Below are 21658 nucleotides of genomic sequence, written 5' to 3'. Positions count from 1 at the left end.
AGAGGATCTCTCTGGCTTCTTCAGGCTGAAAAGGGATGGTGTGGGGCAAGCAGTTTGGAGTCCCCCTTAAAAATATCGGGTCTATCGAGTGGTCCATGCTAAAAGTCCAATTGAGAAGTAATAGGCTGGAGGGCCATTCGAGTGGTAGGTGGTCTATAAGAGAAACAAGAATTCATTAGTACTGGAACCAGATTGATGCAGCAAGAAATGCCACAGCACAGAAATATGCCAATGAGTATAATGGCCAAGACAAAGATCAACAATGTTTTCTATCAGGCAGTACCGGGAACTAGGAGTTAAGATACTGTTTCCATGACAATGTTGCTGAGCACATGGCTTCTATCTGAGCATGTAAATCTTTAAGGATATTTGTCACATTGTCAGAAATGTCAGGGATGTCAACACAACATTTAGGGTTACAGATGTCTTTTCCTTTAACCATACTAGCAAACATCAAGCCTACCTGTGTTGGTTAGAAATAAAGGCCTTAGACTAAAACTACTCTAGCAGTCCCTTTGACAGTTATCAGGCATTTCTGTCTAAGAATCTCTTTTGTAGCCTCCAGTCTACTTATTTATGGAAGTTACATTTAACTATTATTATCATTTAAGATGTCCAGGAACAGCTGTGCTTTGGCTTTGACTGTCTTTGCTAAGTGTTTAAGATGGAGCAAGTCAAACTGACTTATGTTTCTACCTATTGTTAACAGTCAGCTGAGTCTCCTGGGAGTCCTCGGGAACTTCACAGCAGCTTCTCAGTTCGGCTAGTGCCATTTGCGCTGGGATGGGTCCAGGCCTTGCTTGACCATACGGCTTCCCTCAGAAGCATCAGGGATGTCTCCCTTCTCTGATGACCCTCCTCTTTACAGCAAATGCACTGATTGGCCTTCTGCCCTCCACTGGTCTCATTAATCTCCCTGCTCGGGAAGTTATGTGGCCTAGAGTTGCAGAGCCCTTTGAAAAAATTTCCTATTCCCTGATTCAGACTGACTCAGAGAGCAAGAGCCAAATTTGTAATTTTAAAACTTAATCTTAAACATCTAGCAAATAAGTCAACAGCCTTATATTAAGGGTGCTGAACTTTTATGTCTATCTCTCTATCCTGTAGGTGATAACTCCTTATCTTAAGTTAACCAGGTTGTGAGTTCTTAAAGCAGTACCTCTTAAAAAAAATTAACAGGCAATCCTTAGACCATCTAAAAGCAAACTTCAAAACAAAACTAACTAGGATAAAAACATATTTAGTTTACATAATAGCTACCTTGAATTCTAGCAGAGTTATACATTATAACCCCTGTTTGATATCCTGGCAATCGTGACAAAAACCAACTTTTGGGCACAACTTTAAATGCACTGAAATCTGGCCTACTTCTTTCATAGTCACTTTCACATGCAGTGAGTTGGGACATAGAGCCTTATCTCAAGTAAGGCGGGGCTCTTCATAAGTCTTAAATCATTTTACAAAACTTACATAAATTGTTGCTCAAGTTCACATGAATATTAGCTAACACAACATAATATCACATCTAAAACATGAATTAAAGGAAGGCTGAAAGCTTTTAACCTCTTGTAGGAAAGTAGCAAAGCACTTTTGTGTTTTACAATAAAACCTTTACCCAGATTAGGCTCTCATTAACTTAAAAATACATTTAAATTGTGTCTCAGTGTAGAAAGCAACATAGAACTTTACATATCCATATCTTACTGATAACAAGTCCAGTTATAGAACACAAATGATATAATTGAACCTCCAACATGTTTGGTTTTTTTTTTTGAACCTAAAATTACCATACAACTTTAGAACACCAGCTTGTAAAGCTTCTACCTTACAGACTTGTATACCTGGAAGATATGAACACATTAGTAACATCACAATTACATTGATGATTTTATGCTAACCAAGTTTGGCTTTTAAAGAAACATAGCACAATTCTCTAAAACAACAGCACTTGTTTAACCAGCTGCTTAATTTCTTTAAGATTATTTGCTCAAAAACTTACTTATAACCAACATGCACAGACCTTTTTTTATCACTTACTTAAACCCTCTTAATTACTTAATCACATAGACTCTCTTATCCAGAAACACATTTTCCCTCTATTAAATCCATACCTAGAACCTTCTAGTTTCTCTTTTCTATCTGTTAACCTCCTTCTGTTCACATCTTGAAACAATACTTGTAAACTTTTTAATTTAAGCAGATTTAACATTTTATTAGGGCCTTTTTGAACACCTAGAAAAATTTATAAGCTTAATTTAAGACCTACTTTTTTATCTGTTTACCAAATTTAAATTGAACCATTTGAATCACGTGAATCAAAGATATTTGGATCCATTTTTAATTTTTTATGAGCGCTCCTCATCTATTAATTGTCATATCACTGCAGGATATATGGACATACACACATACAGACATACCGACATACAACACATAACAAGAGTGTGCACACATAACAATAATAAAGGCCTCGTAGTTTTTCACAGATGAAATCTCCATTGCAATGTTTAAAAAAAAAAAAAAAACTCCAGTTGATCAAAAAATAGAACTTATCAGAAAAACATTAACTTGTCTGTAGGATAAAAATCATGAGCTCAAAAAAAAAAACATAGAATCTAAGAAAAGGCAAAAGTCCTTTAATCTAGTTTGAGTTCCCATAAAAAGATACCTTTACCTTTTTTTTTCCTTGGGCCTGAGTTCCAAGCTGCTTCTGTTTGCATATCAGCTTAAGCCCTGGCTAAGGTCTGGAAGGAGCAGGGAAAAACTGCTATTTTGAACAGATACTTTAGGCCTAAGGCATTTTAGCCATAAGTCATATTTCCAGGTTTGGATGTTGAAAATTATGATACAAATTTAAGAAGCAATTCCCAAAATTTTATATCTTTTTACATTAGAAAAACTTGCTCACATAAAACTGGAAATAGGATCTCTACCATCAGAAGAAATTTCTTTAGGACCTCTAAGCCACTTTCCTTGTTCTGAAGTTCCTAAAGTAGCATTAAGTTACATTAAATTTGCTTGAAAAATTTTACAAAGAACCACACACTACCATGCATATCTGAAATTAAGCTTTGAAAATTCCCAAGACTGTTGCTAATTAATGTCATTTCAATAAGCCAGACCAACGTTTTAATTCAACACTTTTTTCCTAAATCTTACACACAGAGAAACAGATACCAAATCATAATTTACTATCCTTGCCCAAATCAATGCACTGTATACCTAGTGAAATCTCCTTAGGCTACCCAGTTCAAAAATTGAAACTCTTTAGAACTATCTGAAATCAAACTAAACAATTGCTTAAACCCAACTTTTAACTGCAAGATAGTGCAATGCTTTAGAAACCCATTCAGATACCAGATTGTTACAATAAAAAAAATATTTTTTTAGACACACATTTAACCTAGTTTATCTTTAAGAAACAATCAGACAACCAGATAAGAATATATCCTTCCAAGTTTTGAACTTTTATTTAATTATGACTCCCATCAGTGGCACCATAGACTTTCCCACTAGTGGACCAGATGTTTTCACGTAGGGGCAACTATAGGTATAAAATCAAGGGTCTCAGTGTGACTGGCTTTACTGCATTCAGTGTCCCTTCTTTTTAAGTAAACAAAGGTGGCGTAATCCTTAAGATGCAGATAAGGACCCAGGGAACTCCCCAGAGCTAAATAGCTCTGGCAGCTGCTGGGAGTCCCTTAATCTTATCTTTCACCCACAGGATCAGCTCCTCCAGTTTGGTTTGACCTTAGGCACTAGGCTTTTTTTTTTCTTCACTTTTTAGTAGCCAGCTCCCAAAATGCTCATCCTCTGCTTGCAGTTGTTTCGAGTGGAGACTCCTTAGAAGTCTCCTCGGGAGTGTTAAAATTTGTGACTGAAAATTTGGTTCCCATCTCTAAAGCCAATTAACACCAATTTAATAATGAGGACAGGGCTTTGAGAAAAGTCAAAGCAAAATGTCAAAGTTGTTAAATCTCCAGCAGGCATCTCTATTTGTACTCAAGCTGATTACGGGAGGGAAAGAAAACATTGCTTCCCTAGTCTCAGTATTTAGCCTATCAGCCTTGGGCTGCATTTCCAAGCAGCCCGACTCGAGGAAGACCCGTTTGCTTTTTTGGCCCCGGGATTTGGTGATCACTGCAGCCGGGGAGGGCTGTAATACTCGGGGGGGTTTGGGGACCCGGTCCCTTTTACCCCCATGAAGGAGGGAGAGGGCCGGGTGCCCCCGAGCCGCTTTTTTTTTTTTTTGCTCGCCGGAAATGCACTGCACGCGGCTGGTGGCAGCCGGTTGCCGGCAGAGGAGGGGGAGGAGGGCGGTCCCCCGTTGACCTCACCCCCGATTCCTGGACAGATCCACAGATCCCAGCAGACTGTGTGGACCCCACCCATGCAGGAAGAGATTTGCAGAGGTCCTGAAAGGTTAGAAGCCATGATCTGGATGGCCATGTGGCCCCTGCTGAAACGCAGAGAGACAACACAAATTCAGAAGCAAAAATTAAAGACAGACAGTGAATTCAACAGAAAGAGTTGCCGGCAAAACCAGACGGGTTGGCAGTAAAATACACCGACGAGGGTTCATCCGCCCCTCTACCTGATGGGGAGCACCTCCGTCCCCCCGAGTCCCCCAAAGCGTCCCTTGGGGGCGTGGCCTGTGACTCCTGAGGCACGTCTGCCAGCCACCGCCAGGGGGAGCTTACGCTCTCCACTGACAGCCACACACACACACACACTGCCAACCCAACCTGAGGCTCTGAGAGATTATGCCCTTTGGGGACTTACGCCCACCATTGAGCCGCCAGAGACCAAACTGGAGCGATCGCACCTGAGCCAAACCTGAGCGATCGCACCTGAGCAATTGTGAAAGAAGAACAAGGGGGAGAGAAGGAGAAGAAGGAGAGGGGAGAGAGAGAGAAAGAGAGAGAGAGAGGCGCCTAATTTACCCCCGAAGCAGTTCGTTAGGTCTCCCTGTCTGGCGATGCACAGTTCCCGGCCAACGCAACAAATGTAAGGGTCCGGCGAAACGTCAGAGAAGGAGAGACCACACGAGACTAGCTCCATGCAATGGCAAGGGGGATTTATTGGGGATCCATTCCAGCGCGCTGTTCTCCATGCTCACTCAAGAAGGGAGAGCAGCCCAGAGCCCAGAGCAGAGGTCAAGCAGAGCTTAAGTACACATTTTGGGGAGGGTGGGGGGCTCAGAACAAATCATCATGAGGCACGGGAAAATTGAACAACAACTCTGATACATGATTAGTCCATTCATTGGCGGGAACAGGCTGGGCAGGGGTGATTGGTCACTTCTAAACTGGGTACACATTCAAACTGATTGGTTCGGGCCCTGTGACAAACTGCACTGGGCCCTAGGCTGAATGGCCAGTAGGGCGTTGTCTTAACTATCTCAGGAATCTGGGTGTAACAGAGGAACTTAATAGTACCTAATCTTTTACATTTCAATTCAAGGTTTCCAGCTTAGAAAATTTACCCTTTCAACAGATCCAAAACTAAAAGAAAAAAAGGGATTAAGAGGTAGAAGAAATAATGGACTAAGTTTTTTTACAAGCTTTATGAAAAAAATATTAACCAAAAAAACTGGAAGGAATCCTATATCAAATTATCGTCAAAATGAATGGAAATCCTATTGCTGAGACCAGGTTGAGAATCACACAAAATCCCTTGTAAACTTAAAAAGTTGTAAGTATAGTTTCTTTTTCAGAATATTGACATTACCAATATTTTTAAATAAGTCTCTAGCAGTTCTGGGAGAAGAGAGAATTTTTTTTAATTAAAGAAATGGGGGACAGGCATAGTGGTGCATACCTGTAACCTCAGCAAAAATCCTGACATCCCAAAAATCTAAGATTAATGGGCATAAATATCATTTTCCCAAGTTTTGGTAACTTGTATTCCTGGATATTTCATCACCAGGAATGGAAAACCACCACCACCTTTTCTCTTTAAATATACTTGCAACCTCACTGCCATGCACCTAAGTGGTTGAGTACAGGGTCAGGATTGACTCTATTCGATTGTAATTGGTGAAATTAGTTTTGGACAAGAAATGCTTCGTGAGAAAAATCCTAGCATATATTTTGCAGTAATGCAGGGTCACCCTGTGTAAGCTGAGGTTTTGATATAGAACGCAACTTCCTTCTAAGGTCTTTGAAACTTGGAAAAATTATACAGAGTACAGAGTCACTTATATCCATAGTATTTCTATTTGAGTCATGATATGGTCAAAATATACACAAATGACAATGGCACTTTGCATTTAAACTGCCTGAAAGCAGGAGGTTGTCTTAAAAGCAGAGCACATCCTCCAAAATCAGCACATCAGGGGCCCTAGAGCACAGTGAAAGCACATTGCTTCCTGAGACCCTGGGACCCAGAAGATAATGAGACCATATATTTTAAAAAAAATTAAATTTGTTTTAATTAGTTACACATGACAGTAGGATGCATTTATGTACTTTGATGTATCATACATAGGTGAGATACATTTTTCTCATTTTTTCTTAGTATACACGTTGCAGAATCTTATTGGTCATGCAATCACATATATACATACAGTAATAATGTCGGTTTCATTCTACAGTTTCTACCCCCACATCTCCTCCATATCTTAAGAGTGTAAACAAAAACAAATAAATAACTTTTTTCCCTCCAAATGTTATACATGTAGACTGCATAATATTTCAATAATAGAGTTGAAAATCACCTTTTCCAGATACAGAAACCTGGATATATTCATCCACAGGGCATACACAAATAGAATATGTCCAGGATCCAGATAAATAAAAACCGAAGTTGTCCAGGACTCAAATAAATGAGAAATGATGAGAACCTGGACTTGCAGATCAAAAGGAGGAATCAAACGCATGATAAATGCCCAGGAGAACCCAAGACACTATGTTTGATCTGAGTGGCAAAGAATGGCAGCAGATATGAGTCCATCCATCCCTTCTGCTCAGATCCCGTTCTTTATTGGACTTTGCTAGCAAAACACAAGTACAACGGTGATATTTATCAGAATTTCTCGAGGGCAGCGACAGCCACCCAACCAGGCACAGGGCACCTTCCACAGTCATGGTGATCTTTCCTTTCACATCACTGCCCTCCTGACTGCTGTGACAGGACCTCACCTCGTGGTGGCTCTGATTGGCATTTCCTTGAGAATTGATGGATGTTGAGCATCTTTTCTTTGCTCGTTGGTCACATATGTGTTTTTGCTTGGGTGGGATATCTATTCATATCTTGTGCTGTTTTTAATGAGGTTATTATTTTTTTACTAAGTTCTGAGGTTTTAATAAAGGTTATTTTTTTTGTGTGTATGGTGCTGGGGACTGAACCCAGGGCCTTGTGTTGCAAGGTTAACACTCTACCAACTGAGCTCCATCCCCAGCCCCAAACGTTGTAAATCAACCTCTTTCCTGATATATGATCTGAAAATGAAGTCTTCATCCTGTATGTTGTCTGTTGACAGCTGATTGTTCACCTTTCTGTATAGAAGATTTGTAGTTACATGTCATTATGTTGCTGACTTTGTTGCTTGTACTTTTGGTGTGATATCCAAGAAAACCATTTCCTATTCCAATGTCTTGAAGATTTCCAGTTTTTTTTTTTTTGGGGGGGGGGACAGGTTCACAGATTCAGGTCTCACATCCACATCTTCAAAACATCTCGACTTGATCCTTGTGTGTGCCGTAGGACAAGGGTCCATCATTTTTCTTTTGCATACAAATATCTGTTGACAAGACTATTCATACTACATTGGCTATATATGACAGTGCTTTGAAAGATGCCTCCATGACATTGTATGAGGACATTTATCAAGACACCTCGTTTGTTCCACTAGTTTATAGGTTTACTATTATGTAACTATACCATAATATTTTTTTCTTTCTTTCTTCCTTTTTTATTGCTTTTGTATGTAGGTGTGGTTTTCAAGTGTTGGTGATGAACCCCAGGCCCAGTGCATGCACACTAGGCAAGGGCTACATCTCCAAGGTACATCCTCAGCCCTAACACACTGTTTTAATTAGTATAGCTTCATGATATATTTAAAAATTGTGTGTGATTCCATCAGCTTTGTTGTTTATCAGGGTTGATTTACCTATTCAGGGTCTCATATGATTGCATGTGGATTTTAGCTTTCTCATTTCCTATTCTGTAAAATATCCACCTGAGATTTGGATAAGGGATTGTGTCTGATCTGTACATAACTCTGATACAATGGACATTTTGATATTGATTCCTTGCATCATGAATATGATACATGTTTTCTCTGATTCATTGATTGCTTTAATTTCTTGCATCATTATACTTTTCTGGGTACAAGTGTTTTCTTTCCCTGACCAAGTTCATGCCTCAGTATTTTGCTCTTTATAATGGTTTATTGTGGGGATTGTTCTCTGAATTTTCTTTTCACATATTTTGTGGCAAATATAAAAAAAAACAGAATTTTGGGATGTTGCGTTTGTGTTCTGCAAATGCCTGTCAGAATCCTGAAAGGAATTCTGTGGGATCTTTAGTGTTTATACGTATGTGAACATGTCACTCGTGAGACAGTGTCTCTCCATCCTTGGAATTTGTATGTTATTGGGTGTCCCTATAATTGATCCATATGTACTGAGCCACCTGTGTCCCATGGATAAACCCCACGCCTTCACCATGGATGATGCTTTCAACATGTTGAATTTGGAGGAGATCAAGATGGTTTGGTGCTAATTGTTCAATGTGTAGCCCTCCATCATGAAGTCCCGTGTCTCTGGGCTCCTTTTTTGGAGGGGTGGGGTGTCTAGTGTTACTGGTTCACTCTCCTCCATCAACAGTTGCTTTGTTCCAGATTCCAATCTCAGTGTTCCAAGGCTGTGTGTGTTTAGGATTCTCTTTTTCAATCTGGTTGTGAATGGAGACGTGTTGTTTCACATCTCTGTGACATCCTCCTTATGCACCCCCCACGTTCTAGTAGGTGGTATTTTGATCCTCGTTTTTCTCAAGGAAATTTCTGATTCCACTTGTGAGTTCTCCATTTGTGACTGGTTAAAAGGTGTTGTATCATTTCCACATAGTTGGGATTGACAGTTTTCAGTCTTTAATTTTATCTTCACTCTATGGTGCTTGTTGATGTACTTCATAGGATATCAGTGTCCTTAAGATCGAGGAGGCTTGTTTGTGACCTGGTGTGTGTCCTCTTGTGACCGCCGCTCTGAATACATGAGAGTAGTGTATTCTGCCCTTGGTGGGATGTTCTACATGTCTCTTGGGTCCTTTTGTCCTGGTTTACAGCTACACCTTGATGTGAAGTCTTAATATTGTGTTGCTGTTATTGTAATCTCAGCTGCCCAATATCAATTGATTTAGGATTTTCATTGATTCAGACTTAACACCTATTCATAATAACTTAAATAGCCACTTTGTTCTTTCCTATAATACTTTGATCCCCTTTTCTCCTCTTTTCTATGTTCCTTTTCTGATTTTTAAAATTTTTAGTTTCATATTCTTTGCTTCCTTTATACTCACATTTTTTTATAAAGACCTTTGATTTGAGAGCATTTTATATTTGGCTAACTTTTCTAATTAAATAGAATATGCGACAAGTACATAATTTTCGCAGCACTGTTGTCATGATTGGTAAACTACCACGTGTGACTTACTGTTGAAACCTGGTATTCTGACCGCATGCACCTCTCACCCAGGAAGCCTCAACATGGGAGATACCCACTGCGATGCTGAAAGTCTTTGGAAGGCTGAGCGGCCCAGAGTTGCGCCTATCAGTATCCGCATGGAGAACACCTCTCTTGGGAGAGGCTGAGATCAGAAGTGAGCTTCTCAAAACCAATCTTCACATCACTGGGACAAATCAGCTCTGATGTTTGAAAGCTCACCAAATGACCCTGTAGCACGTTTAGAGTCTTATCCCTTACTTTATAGTTTCAGAAACAATGTTTTCCACAACTGAGTTGATAATTAAAAACAATTTTATGAGGATAAAGTATATATAACATAAACATTCTGAACATTTTTCAGCATACAGTCAAGTGGCCTGGAATCTATTCACATTATTGCACAACAGTCACCACCACCCACGACAGCACTCACTTCCTAACTGAATAGAGGTTCTCTACGTACCAAGGGACAGTGCCCTGCTGCCCCCTGTCTTAGTCTCTGGACACCCTTCTGTTCCTGCTCTGTCACTCTGCCCACTCCAACTCCCACCTTCTTTAAGTACATTTATACAATGTTTGTTCTTTTGTGACTAAATCAGCTTCACTGAGTATAGAGTAACTCAAGGACTCAGTTGTGTGGCCCCGTGTTCCAGAATATTCTTCCATTTTAAGGACATTACTTATTGTTTACATATTTTTCTGGTTGTAGGTGTTGAGTTGTTTCTATGTTTGAATATTTAAAGCATGGTTTTAGGAGCAGTGATGTGGAGATGACTGTTCGACTCCCTGCATGTAGAACATGTGTGTGTGTGTGCACCTATGAGTGTGTATTGCGTGTGTGCTGGATCATGTGATATTTCATGGTAGAATATGTTTACAAGTGTAGTTTGGAAAAATACAGATAATGGAGATAAGGCAATATTTGAGAAGCATTGGAACTCTTGTATCTAAAAAGAGTTTGGAAATACCCAGGTTATGACAAGTGACATCCAACTCAGAGGCCACTATTAAGGATCCGGTGAGAAACATGACATCCCCATAATATTTCACAGAGTCACATGGTTTGGCTTTCTTGGATGTAATTGTCATCCACGTATGTCCAAGTGTATGGTTTAAAGAGGAAGTGAGACATTGCATTGCATTTAAACCAAAGACTCTACACACTCTGTCATCATAAATCACTCCAAATTCAGCACAGTTTCTCACCTTATCAGAACTTATCCTCCACTGGCTACTGAAATGTTTACTGTCTTCTCCCACTATATCATAAAATACTAATTATACGTTTTTCAGTACAAATAAACACCAAAGGGCTGAATGAGGCATAGCTATGGGTCACGAGGTTCTGGAAACAGTAAAATATTGGATCATCTTTCAGTGTGATTCTTGCATATGAGATAATGCTGTCCAAGATGGACATGACCACGAGGCAACTCATGAGCAGCAGGATTGTCTGGGTGGCCCTCAGTTCTGGGGATGACACTGGAGATGGGCTGGTGCTGTGGAGATGCTGGGTTTTCCTCTTGTGCCTACACAGAAGAGCCACCATGTATCCAATGAAGAGGGCCATTATTCCTATAAAGGAGACTTCCCTTAAGGTCAGCAGGGTGGACAAGCTGTGCCGGAGGAAGAAGGTCATGGGAATGAAGGAGCAGGATTCTGTAACGTACATAAAGTTGTCTGAGGTCCAATTGTGGGTAGCAGCAATGGAGATGAAGAGGTGGCTACTGAAGGATGAGTAGATGACCCACAGGAAGAGAAGGAAACACAGGTTGTGACATGAGGATTTATGTTTGAACTTTGCCAAGCAGGAGCCCCTGGGGCTGAGGGTGATGGCTTGGAGGACACTCAGCAGGCAGGTAGCACAGATGGAGAAGCCTCTCATCAACCTGTACAGGTAGATGAGCAATTTACACATCAGGTCATCCCACCTTCCCCCCTGAGGTATAAAAATGTTCGATGCTATGAAGCCATTGATGAGCAGAATTACCAGGTGGATTAGGACAAGGAGACCAATGGGCATGTCAGAGGGCTTAGGTCTGTGCCCAGTAATGTGCAAGGAGATGTGGACGAGAAGAAGAAGGGTGTTGGCTATGACCCCAAAACCAGTCATGGTGTACACAGTGTTTCTTATGTGAATATTACTGTACAGTCTGTTGGCTTTGTTCATCTTACAAGGGAAAGAAAAATATTGTGACCACAGTAACATACAAAAATGCCTTTTTTTTTTTTTTTTTTTTTTTGCAAATCTGACCTCCTTCATCAATCTCAAATGAGGAAAAAAAGAAGGTTCATCCAACTATATTTTTATTCCACATGAAAACTCAGTTCTGGTGCTGGGCACAGTGATGTGTGCCTGAAATCCCAGTGACCCGAGATGCTGAGGCAGGAGGATGAAAAAGGTGAAACCAGTCTTGGCGTCTTAGTGAGACCCTGTTTCAAAATACAGAGTCAAAAGGACCAGGTGTATCTTGGTGCTGCTGCACTTACCCACCAGGCAGCCTCCAGCACAAAATTTTTAAAAAAATACTATGTTCTATTCACACTCTGGAGAACGCATCTCCACACACCGCCTTATCTCAGTACCTTCCCGTCTCACTGGGACATCCACAGCGGCATATAATAAGAAAATGTTGCTGTGAACTCTGATGTCGGACTGGTTGAAGTTACGAGTCGGAGCTGCCATTTACCATAACTTCTTCTTAAGCACCCTGGGATGCTGAGGTCCGGTCATCTCAGCTGTCCACAAAAAGAGTCCTGTTATGTGGATCCTGCAGAGACTATGTGGGAAAAAATAAAGTGTGCTGACCAACCTTGAAGTGTTTGTGGCACATAATGAGCTCTCCAGAAATATTGGCTTCTAATCTTATTATCACACAGTTCTTCATGAACATGACTTGGGAGAATCAATGCAGTTCTTTTAACAACAGATCAGCTGTGTCCCTGCCTGAAAAGAAAGACAAGAAAGAAATTACCACAGGGTGAATGGGTGCACACCTGTAATCCCAACAGTTCAGGAGCCTGAGGCAGGAGGATGTGAGTTCAAAGAGAGCCTCAGCAACTTACACAGGCTCTGAGCAACTCAGGGAAACCCTGTGTCTAAATAAAATATAAAAATAGGGTGGAGATGTGGCTCAGTGGTTAATTGCTCCTGTGTTCAAACTCCAGTAAAAAAAAAAATAGAAAAACCTACAAAGTAGAACATTTGCACAATCCTATTCTGAGGAGTCAAAACTTTATGTCTGTCCTTGGAATCCTTTGAGGTGGCTATACATGTCACATTTTGTTCATTCTCTGGCCAGAATAACTAGCCTATGTTAGAACATTCTGGAACTATTCCCAAGAGCTTAGTTATTTTTTTTTCCTTTTCAAGACTTTATAATCAGAGTATTAAATAGAACTACAGTTAAAACAGACTTGATATTTTAAGGTTTTAATTGAAGGACACATGCCCAGCCCATTCCTGAAAGATGAGCTCTCCAAGATATTATCTCTATTACAAGTTCAAGGTGACATTTTTCTGTAATCAAATGCCCAAGACTGAAATTTATGCTGGAGAATTTGTTGAATGATCTGCTGGAACAATATTTCTTGGAGAGTTGTGCAATGCTTTTTTTAGGTTTCATACATGAGTAAGAACATGCAGTGTTTGTCTAAAAGAGAAATTCTCTACACCATCAGTAAAAAATATTCTTCTTTTCCCAAATGTGGTGATCAGAAAAAATAAAATTTTATTCTTTCACTTATTCAGTATATTCAGGTTTGCTACCATGACAAGCCCAGAAATGACACTAGGAAGATCTTCCACAAGGCACACATGATCACAGGCACAGATGTTATTCCCTTCCATCTTTATACATAAAATTACATACATCTGTTCTTATAACAACTGTTTCATGTAGGTTAAATATATACTGATGAAGATTTAAAGAATAACTTAAACATCTATGTTTAAGTATAATCATTTATGTACAACATTTTAAAATAAATATTTAAAATTTTAGTTCTAAAATGGTGTTCTCTTATACCATTTGTGTGAAATGGAGACTTTGCTTTCATTGTGTTTAATTCATGTTAAAACATGTGCAAGGCAAGCACACAGATTGTAAAACCCTTTCAGTAACATGTTTAAATCACCTCAAATCAGAGCAATGAAGGACATGATTTTCAGTCTTACTTCAAAAAATGAACCCCAGTTCATTGTTGCTTGAAAATGACCAGAAAGACTTATTTGTCTGAAGACAAAACTGCACAGTAGCAGCATGAAAATTGAGTCTCCTTTCTCCAGAGCATGAAAGAGAGTGAGCAAACACTTTCAACGACTAAAGTAGTCTAGACCCAGGAGCAATGACGTATTTCTAAATCTATCCAGCTGTGAACAAAGAGTTTATTTTTCCTACCAGGAATTGAACCCAGGAGTCCTCAACCACTGATACACAGCCTGAGCACCCCCCACCTGGTTTTCTTGTTTTTATTTTCAGACAGGGTCTCACTAAGTTGCCCAGGGCCTTGGTAATTTCCTGAGGTTGGCTTTGAATTCACAATCCTCCTGCCTCAGCCTCCAAGACCCTGGGATTACCGTACCCATCCTCCATCTAAATTTCAGATCACATCATAATGTAACAGCAAATCATACATCCAATACAGAAAACTGATTCACTTAAATATCAGACAATGTGTAAGTGAGTTTAAAAAGTATGTAGCTACATCTGTGTTGATAGCTCATTGACACTAGAATGAGTTCTGGTGAATAAGAACACTTTATAAAAATGAGCTAAAAGAAATTGTCCAGCATGTCATCTCCTAGCCATTGAACCTGCCACTCACACCCGTCTAGTACAGAAGAGCCCAGGGGCTCAGGACCAGGATGAAACTTTCTGCTTCCCTGCAGGGTAATGAAGGGGCTTCCTAACCTGTGGCTCTTAGCAATGTGATAGTATTCAGTTAACACACTATTCAAAGCAAACTACATTAGAAAGACTGCACCTTTCCTAGAGAGGGACATAAGTCACAGGGGAAGTAACGTGGCCCAGGTGCAGTGGTGCACACCTGTAATCCCAGCAGTTTGGGAGACTGAGACAGAAGGATCACAAGTTTTGAGGCCAGCCTTAGCAAGTTAAAGAGGCCCAAAGCACCTTAGGGAGACCTTGTCTCTAAATAAAATGTGAAAAGTTCTGGGGTTGTGGTTCAGGGGTCAAGCACTGCTGGTTTTCCTCCCTGGTAACAAAATAATAATAATACCAGCACCAGCAAAGGAGCACACTTTGATTCATGGTTTCCACATAGTTCAACTTCACCATGATTCCCATGGCTAAAGTAAGATGGACAAGTTAAATCTGAGAGGGGAACTCATCCTGCTTTAAATGGCTTAGGATCTCAGGAAAAATTGGGCAGGAAGTTCTTCTCTGTGGCATAGGTGTAGCTGGGAAACTCTGAAGAGCACTAGGGAGAAACAGCTTGCACATCAGGGAAGGCACAGCCACCCACAGCCAGATGCCACGCTGGGTGCAGAGCCACTGTGACATACATAAGCCACAGGACCAAGGAGGAGAAAATCCTGGAGAATATTTGGGTGAATAAATAGCAGCTATTTCCAGAAAATAAGGCTGAAAATAACCCATTTTTTTTTCTGTAACTTGGAAGAATTTAAGTGCAGCTCAGGGTTCACACTTACAGATAGACCCTAAGAATATTTTAAAGTCTGTATTGAGAATTATTAAAAGAAAAATTAGTCTTCTAACAACAATAGGGAACAGCAAGTTAGATTCATCACAGACCCTACCTAAGCTGTCATCAGTGGGAAACCCAAACATACCCGCAGGAGGATCCATTGCCCTGATGATGTGAGGCATGTCCAGTTTGCCTTAGGAAGAAGAAAAGCAGATAGGTTCACTTTTTTTCTGGAAGTGCATTTGCATGAAATAGGACCTGAAAATACATACCAGGACCGAATGAGTTTAGGATGTGGGGAAAAGGCACACTCATACACTGCTGGTGGGACTGCAAATTGGTGCAGGCAATCTGGAAAGCAGTATGGAGATTCCTTGGAAATCTGGGAATGGAACCACCATTTGACCCAGATATTCCTCTCCTCGGTCTATCCCCAAAGGACTTAAAAAACAGCACACTATAGGGACACAGCAACATCCATGTTTATAGCAGCACATTTCACAATAGCTAAACTGTGGAGCCAACCTTGATGCCCTTCAGTGGATGAATGGATAAAAAAAAATGTGGGATATATAATCAAAGGCCTTTCAGACACTTTCATTATTAGAGAAAGGGCAAAGAGAATTTTTAAGTGAATAATGAAAAGAAAGAAGATTAATGGACACAAATAGTCTTCTTACCTAGCTATGGATAATTCTGTTACCTTGTCGTTGGGGAAGGAGAAGGACACCATAATCAGATTCACTGGTCTTCTCCTGGGAAGGTGACACAGGACCACTGTCCTCTCACTTTAAATTTGCTCACGGGCAGAGCACCAACTATGAAGTGGCACCATTCACTTCTAAATTGTGAGATTAAATGTAGGATAACAAAGATTTCATGAGAAAGTTAAATAGATGCCTGTGGCCATGTGCGGTTGTCCTCATTACCTTCTGGGTCATATAAAATTATGGTTTTTAATTCCTCAGCATCTAGTAGTCACAGATGGGTAATATTCTATTTGTTCAGAAAGGTGAGAGAAGGAAACTTGAGTGCATTTAGTACAAAGTAGACAGGCGACTTATTACATCCCTGATTATTGGTTTAGGAGTAAATAGCATATCAAACAGGGAAATGCATATATAACATGAGCACTGCTGTAGTTGCTAGAAGAAAATTAAGTAGGAACCTGAGATAATTGGCACTTCCTATTGAAAATAGCACCTAACTTTCTGTGTCTCAAATGATGATGCAACCTAGGAAGATCTCCTTCCTCACATTTTCACAGAGCACCTTAGTCTTCTTAAATAAAGGGGTGAGAGCTGGGTGTCTCAAGCTACCAAGAACCTCACTCCTAGACCCAGTTTGCCCCTTTCAACCTCCTCCTACAAGCCCCAGGTACTCACTCACTATCTCTGCAGAATGGAGACACACTTACCTGGATGGATGCAAGGCACTTGGTGCACCTGAGCATAACCTGCATGGGTCTAAGAGAAAGGGTGCTGTGAGTTCATCTCTCTGCAGCCTGCAATTTTAGTGTCTCTACTAAGGTGACAAGACCCCACTGGGGAGCACAGAACTATTGAGTCCCCAGTGCAACATTTCACTTGTCCCCTTGATTTGATTCTGTTCTGTATAACAACCATCTGGGGAGAGGTGCTCAAAATTTCCTAGGAGTTTTCTTGACAAAAAAAGTGCATCCCGATCTTGTAGACAACACCAAGTTCTCTTACTTGGATTCAAAGTTCAAATTAACCCGTATCCTGTCCATGTGTTGTGATGCCTGAATTCTGGGGGTGAGAGATCCCTAGATCCCCCTGAGACTCTGTAGATCCTCTCCCTATAACTCCATTTTCACATGGACCACCTGGTTTCCTGACATTCCTGCTCATGTACTCTGTGATTTCCATACAGAAAATTTCAGGATTCACAGTGCATCACATAAAAATGCTCTTGAAGCAAAACAGAAAATTAGAGGCAGATCTGGAGGCTGGGCTTGAGGGAGCAGCAGGCAGGTGGCACCTACTTTCAGATGAGGCAGAGTCTGTGCTGGACTCCACTCTGTTGGGAACCTGAGTGATCATCCCTCAGGTTCATCCTCATCAATGGAGACAGGAAAAAGGCTCACTCTTACTCTGGAAGGAACAATCAAAATGTTTGTTTGTTACTTATGTAATTTATTTTTTTAACATTTTTTTTACATTGGACACAATATCATCTTTATTTTATTTATTTATTTTTATGTGGTGCTGAGGATCGAACCCAGGGCCTTGCATATGCTAAGCAAGCACTCTACCATCAAGCCTCAACCGCAGCCCTGTTTCTTATGTAATTTATACAAAATTATATAAAAATCTGTGAGACCTGGAAGAAATGGAAGTCCATGACCTACAAACCTAAAATAAACACAAGAATTTGAAGTATATCTTGCGATGTTCCGGGTATTGGAATTAGATGATAATGCTCTAAAAAGACCTGTAATCAATGTAATAATAGTTAATACTGGTAAAATAGAGGAAAAGATTAGTTATTTTTCTGAGAAAAATGGAAAATTAAAGGTATGAAATGAAACTGCAAAGAACTAAAAATATAGTATCTGCAATGTGCAATTTCACATTTAGCTGGGCACGGTGGTGCACACCCGTCATCCCAGCGGCTCAGGAGGCTGAGGCAGAAGGATTATGAATTCAAAGCCAGCCTCAGCAACAGCAAGGCCCTAAGCAACTCAGGGAGACCCCGTCTCTAAATAAAATGCAAAACAGGGCTGGGGACGGGGCTCAGTGACTGAGTACCCCTGAGTCCAATCCCTGGTGTAAAAAAAAATCACATTTACTGGACTGGATAGATTGGAAATTGTAGAAGAAAGCTTCTGGGAACTGCAAAAGAGGTTACTATGTATCCATAGTCAGAGTAAGAAATTCAAATGAAAGTTTTAGGACCATGGATGTAGGTTGGTGGTAAAGTCTGGGCTTAACATGACCAGGCCCTGGGTTCAATCCCCAGCATCTAAAAATGTATATAAAAAAAGATTTAGAACATGAAGTGATCTGAAGTATATTTTCCGTAAGCATTCTAATCTGTGGATATTTAGAAAGCTGAATTGAGGGCTGGGGTTGTGGCTCAGTAGTAGAACATTCGCCTAGCATGTTCAAGGCCCTGAGTTCAATCCTCAGCACCATATAAAAACAAATAAATAAAATAAAGGTATGGTTCCAACTACAATTAAAAAATAAATATTATTTTTTTAATTTATATATGACAGCAGAATGCATTACAATTCTTAGTACACATATAGAGCACAATTTTTCATATCTCTGGGTGTATATAAAGTATATTCACACCAAATTGTGTCTTCATACATGTACTTTGATATGTTAGAGTGGTTTTCGTTTGCATTTCTCTGATTGCTAGAGATGATGAGCATTTTTTCATATATTTCTTGATTGATTGTACGTCCTCTTCTGAGAAGTGTCTGTTCAGGTCTTTGGCCCATTTATTGATTAGGTTATTTGTTTTTTTGTTGCTTAGCTTTTTGAGTTCTTTATAAACCCTAGAGATTAGTGCTCTATCTCATGTGTGAGGGGTAAAAATTTGCTCCTAAGGTGTATGGTTTCTATTTACCTCACAGATTGTTTCTTTTGCTGAGAAAAAAAAATAGTTTGAATCCATCTAATTTATTGATTCTTGGTTTTAATTCTTGTGCTATAGGAGTCTCATTAAGGAAGTTGGAGCCTCATCCCACATGATGGAGATTAGGGCCTACTTTTTCTTTTATTAGATGCAGGGTCTCTGGTTTTATTCCCAGGTCCTTGATCCATTAAAAGAAACCTGAAATGAAAAAAAAAAGTGGGGAGGGGGGATTTTGGTTGCAGGGTGTTCATTCCAGTTGTTAGTTGGTTGGTTTTCTGTTGTTTTGTTTTTGACATTAGTATGGAACCCAGGGGTGCTTAACCTCTGAGCCCCAGTCGCAGCCCTTTTCATTTTTATTTAGAGATGGGGCCTCACTGAGTTGCCTAGGGCCTCACTATGTTGCTGAGGCTGGCCTCCAACTTTTGATCATCCTGCCTCAGTCTCCCAAGCTGCTGGAATAATAGTTATGCACCACCCAACCTGGAATCATTCAGGTATTTAATATAAAAGGGATATTTAGGAATACTTTTATATTTACATAAAATTTACCAAAACAGCAGAGGATATTCCTAAATATCCTCCCCCTTGGAAAGAGAAATAAATCCTCCATTTTACAAATTTAGCATTACTGTGTGTACTGGTTTGCTAGAGCTATCAGATCAGAATACCATAGACTGAGTGCTCAAAAGGTTGGAAATCTAAGATGAATGTGTTGTTAGATTTGCTTCCTCCTGTGACCTCTCTTCTTGACTTGCATATGGCCACCTGGGGTTGTGTTCTTTTCTTGTCTCCCCTCTGAGAATTGTCTGTATCCAACTCTCTTCTTACAAGGACATGAGTCACACTGTTTTATTACAAAGCCATGTGAACTCATGTGAACATACCATAACTATATTGATAAAGGTTCTGCCTTCCAATGTTACCTCAGTATCAAGATCTGAGAGTTAGGACTTGAATGTAGGAAGTTTGAGAGTACATGAGCCAGACTGTGACACTGGGTATCAAACCAAGAACTGACATCAAACACTACCCCTAACAAACAAGAGTTATTTTTTGAATTTCACAAATTTTTTGTGTGGGACATTTATACATGCACATAGGAAAGTAAAGTCCCATTCATTCTATTGTCTTCTATATTGAGATTGCCCCTCCCTTTCCTTCATTCCCCTTTGACAAATCCAATGTACTTCCAATCTTTCCAACCCAGCACTTATTGTGAGACAGCATCTGCATACTAGAGAAAGCATTGGGCTTTTTAGTTTGGGGGATTGAATAACTTCAGTTAGCATGACAGTCCCCTGTTCCATCCATTGACTGGCAATACATATTACTCCTCTTTGTCTGGGTATATTCCATGTGTGTATGTAGCACATCTTTTTCACCCATTCATCTGGTGAAGGACACCTGTGTTGGTTCCACAGTGAGTGATTGTGAATTGAGCTGGTGTGAACATTGATGTGACTACATTACTATGGTATGCAGATTTTAAGTCCTCTGGGTGTATACTGAGGAGAGGGGTAATTGGAAAACATGGTGGTTCCATTCCCAGTTTTCTGAGGAATCTCCACCCTGCTTTCCAGAGTGGTTGCACCACTTTACATTCCCACAGCCATACATGAGTGTAACTTCTGCCCCACATCCTCACCAACACTTATTATTACTTGTATTCTTCATAATTGCCACTCTGACTGGGGTGAGATGAAATCTTAGTAGAGTTTTAGTTTGCATTTCTCTAATTGCTAGAAAAACCAAAAACAAAAACTCAAGAAATGTTGAACACTTTTTTAATATATTTGTTGAACATTGGTGTTTCTTCCTCTATGAAGTGTCTACACATTTTCTTTGCCCATTTATGGATTGGGTTATTTGTTTTTGTGGTGTTCAGTTTTTTGAGTCATATCCTGGAGATTAGTGCTCTGAGATGTGGGTGGAAAAGATGTTCTCCCATTCTGTAAACCCTCTCTCCCCATTCTTGATCATTTCTCTTGCTCTAAACAAGCATTTGAGTTTGGTTTCATGCCATTTATTTACTCATGATTGAACTTTTTGCATTTTAGGAGTTTTGTTGAGGAAGTTGGTTCCTAAGCCAACATGAGGTAGATTTGGGTCTCTGGGTCTCTGGTCTAATCCCTAAGTTCTTGATCCACTTAGAGTTGGGTTTTGTGCAGGTTGAGAGAAAAGGGTTTAATTGCCTGTGGCTACATGTGGATTTCCAGTTTTCCTCACTTAATTTTTGGAGATGTTATCATTTCTCCAATGTGTGTTTTTTGCACCTTTTCTAGTATGAGGTCACTGTATTTCTGTGGATTCTTCTCTGTGTCTTCTGTTCTTACCATTGGTCTACCTGTCTGCTTGGTGCCCATACACCATGCAGTTTTTGATACTGTAGCTCTGTAGTGTAATTTAAGGTCTGGTATTGTGAAGTTTCCTGCTTCATTTTTCTTGGTCAGGATTGGTTTGGCTATTCTGGGCCTCTTGTTTTTCCAAATGAATTTCATGACTGATTATTTCTATTCTTGTGGAAAATGTTACTGGGATTTTAATAGGAACTGCATTCAATCTGTGTAGCACTTGTGGTGGTATGGCCACTTGGACAATGTTAATTCTGCCTATCCAAGATCATGGAATATGTTTTCTCTCCTAAGGTCTTCAATTTTATTCTTTAGGGTTCTGTGTTTTCATTATAGAAGTCTTTTATCTCTTTTGTTAGATTG

At 40.0% G+C, this 21658-nt stretch overlaps 1 protein-coding gene across 1 annotated transcript; it reads right to left on the bottom strand.

Annotated features, from left to right (window-relative positions):
• Positions 1-10929: 10929 nt before the first annotated feature.
• LOC308640593 (vomeronasal type-1 receptor 94-like) lies at positions 10930-11778 on the bottom strand (the record flags this gene model as incomplete). The annotated part of the gene is made up of 1 exon (XM_081312440.1): positions 10930-11778. The coding sequence occupies one exon, from the start codon at positions 11776-11778 to the stop codon at positions 10930-10932; it is 849 nt and encodes a 282-aa protein (XP_081168566.1).
• Positions 11779-21658: the final 9880 nt, after the last annotated feature.

The sequence above is a fragment of the Spermophilus citellus genome (assembly GCF_964194105.1).
Source record: "Spermophilus citellus genome assembly, contig: SCAFFOLD_251, whole genome shotgun sequence".
Classification (NCBI taxonomy): Eukaryota; Metazoa; Chordata; class Mammalia; order Rodentia; family Sciuridae; genus Spermophilus; species Spermophilus citellus.
This window is presented reverse-complemented; position numbering and strand designations above follow the sequence as displayed.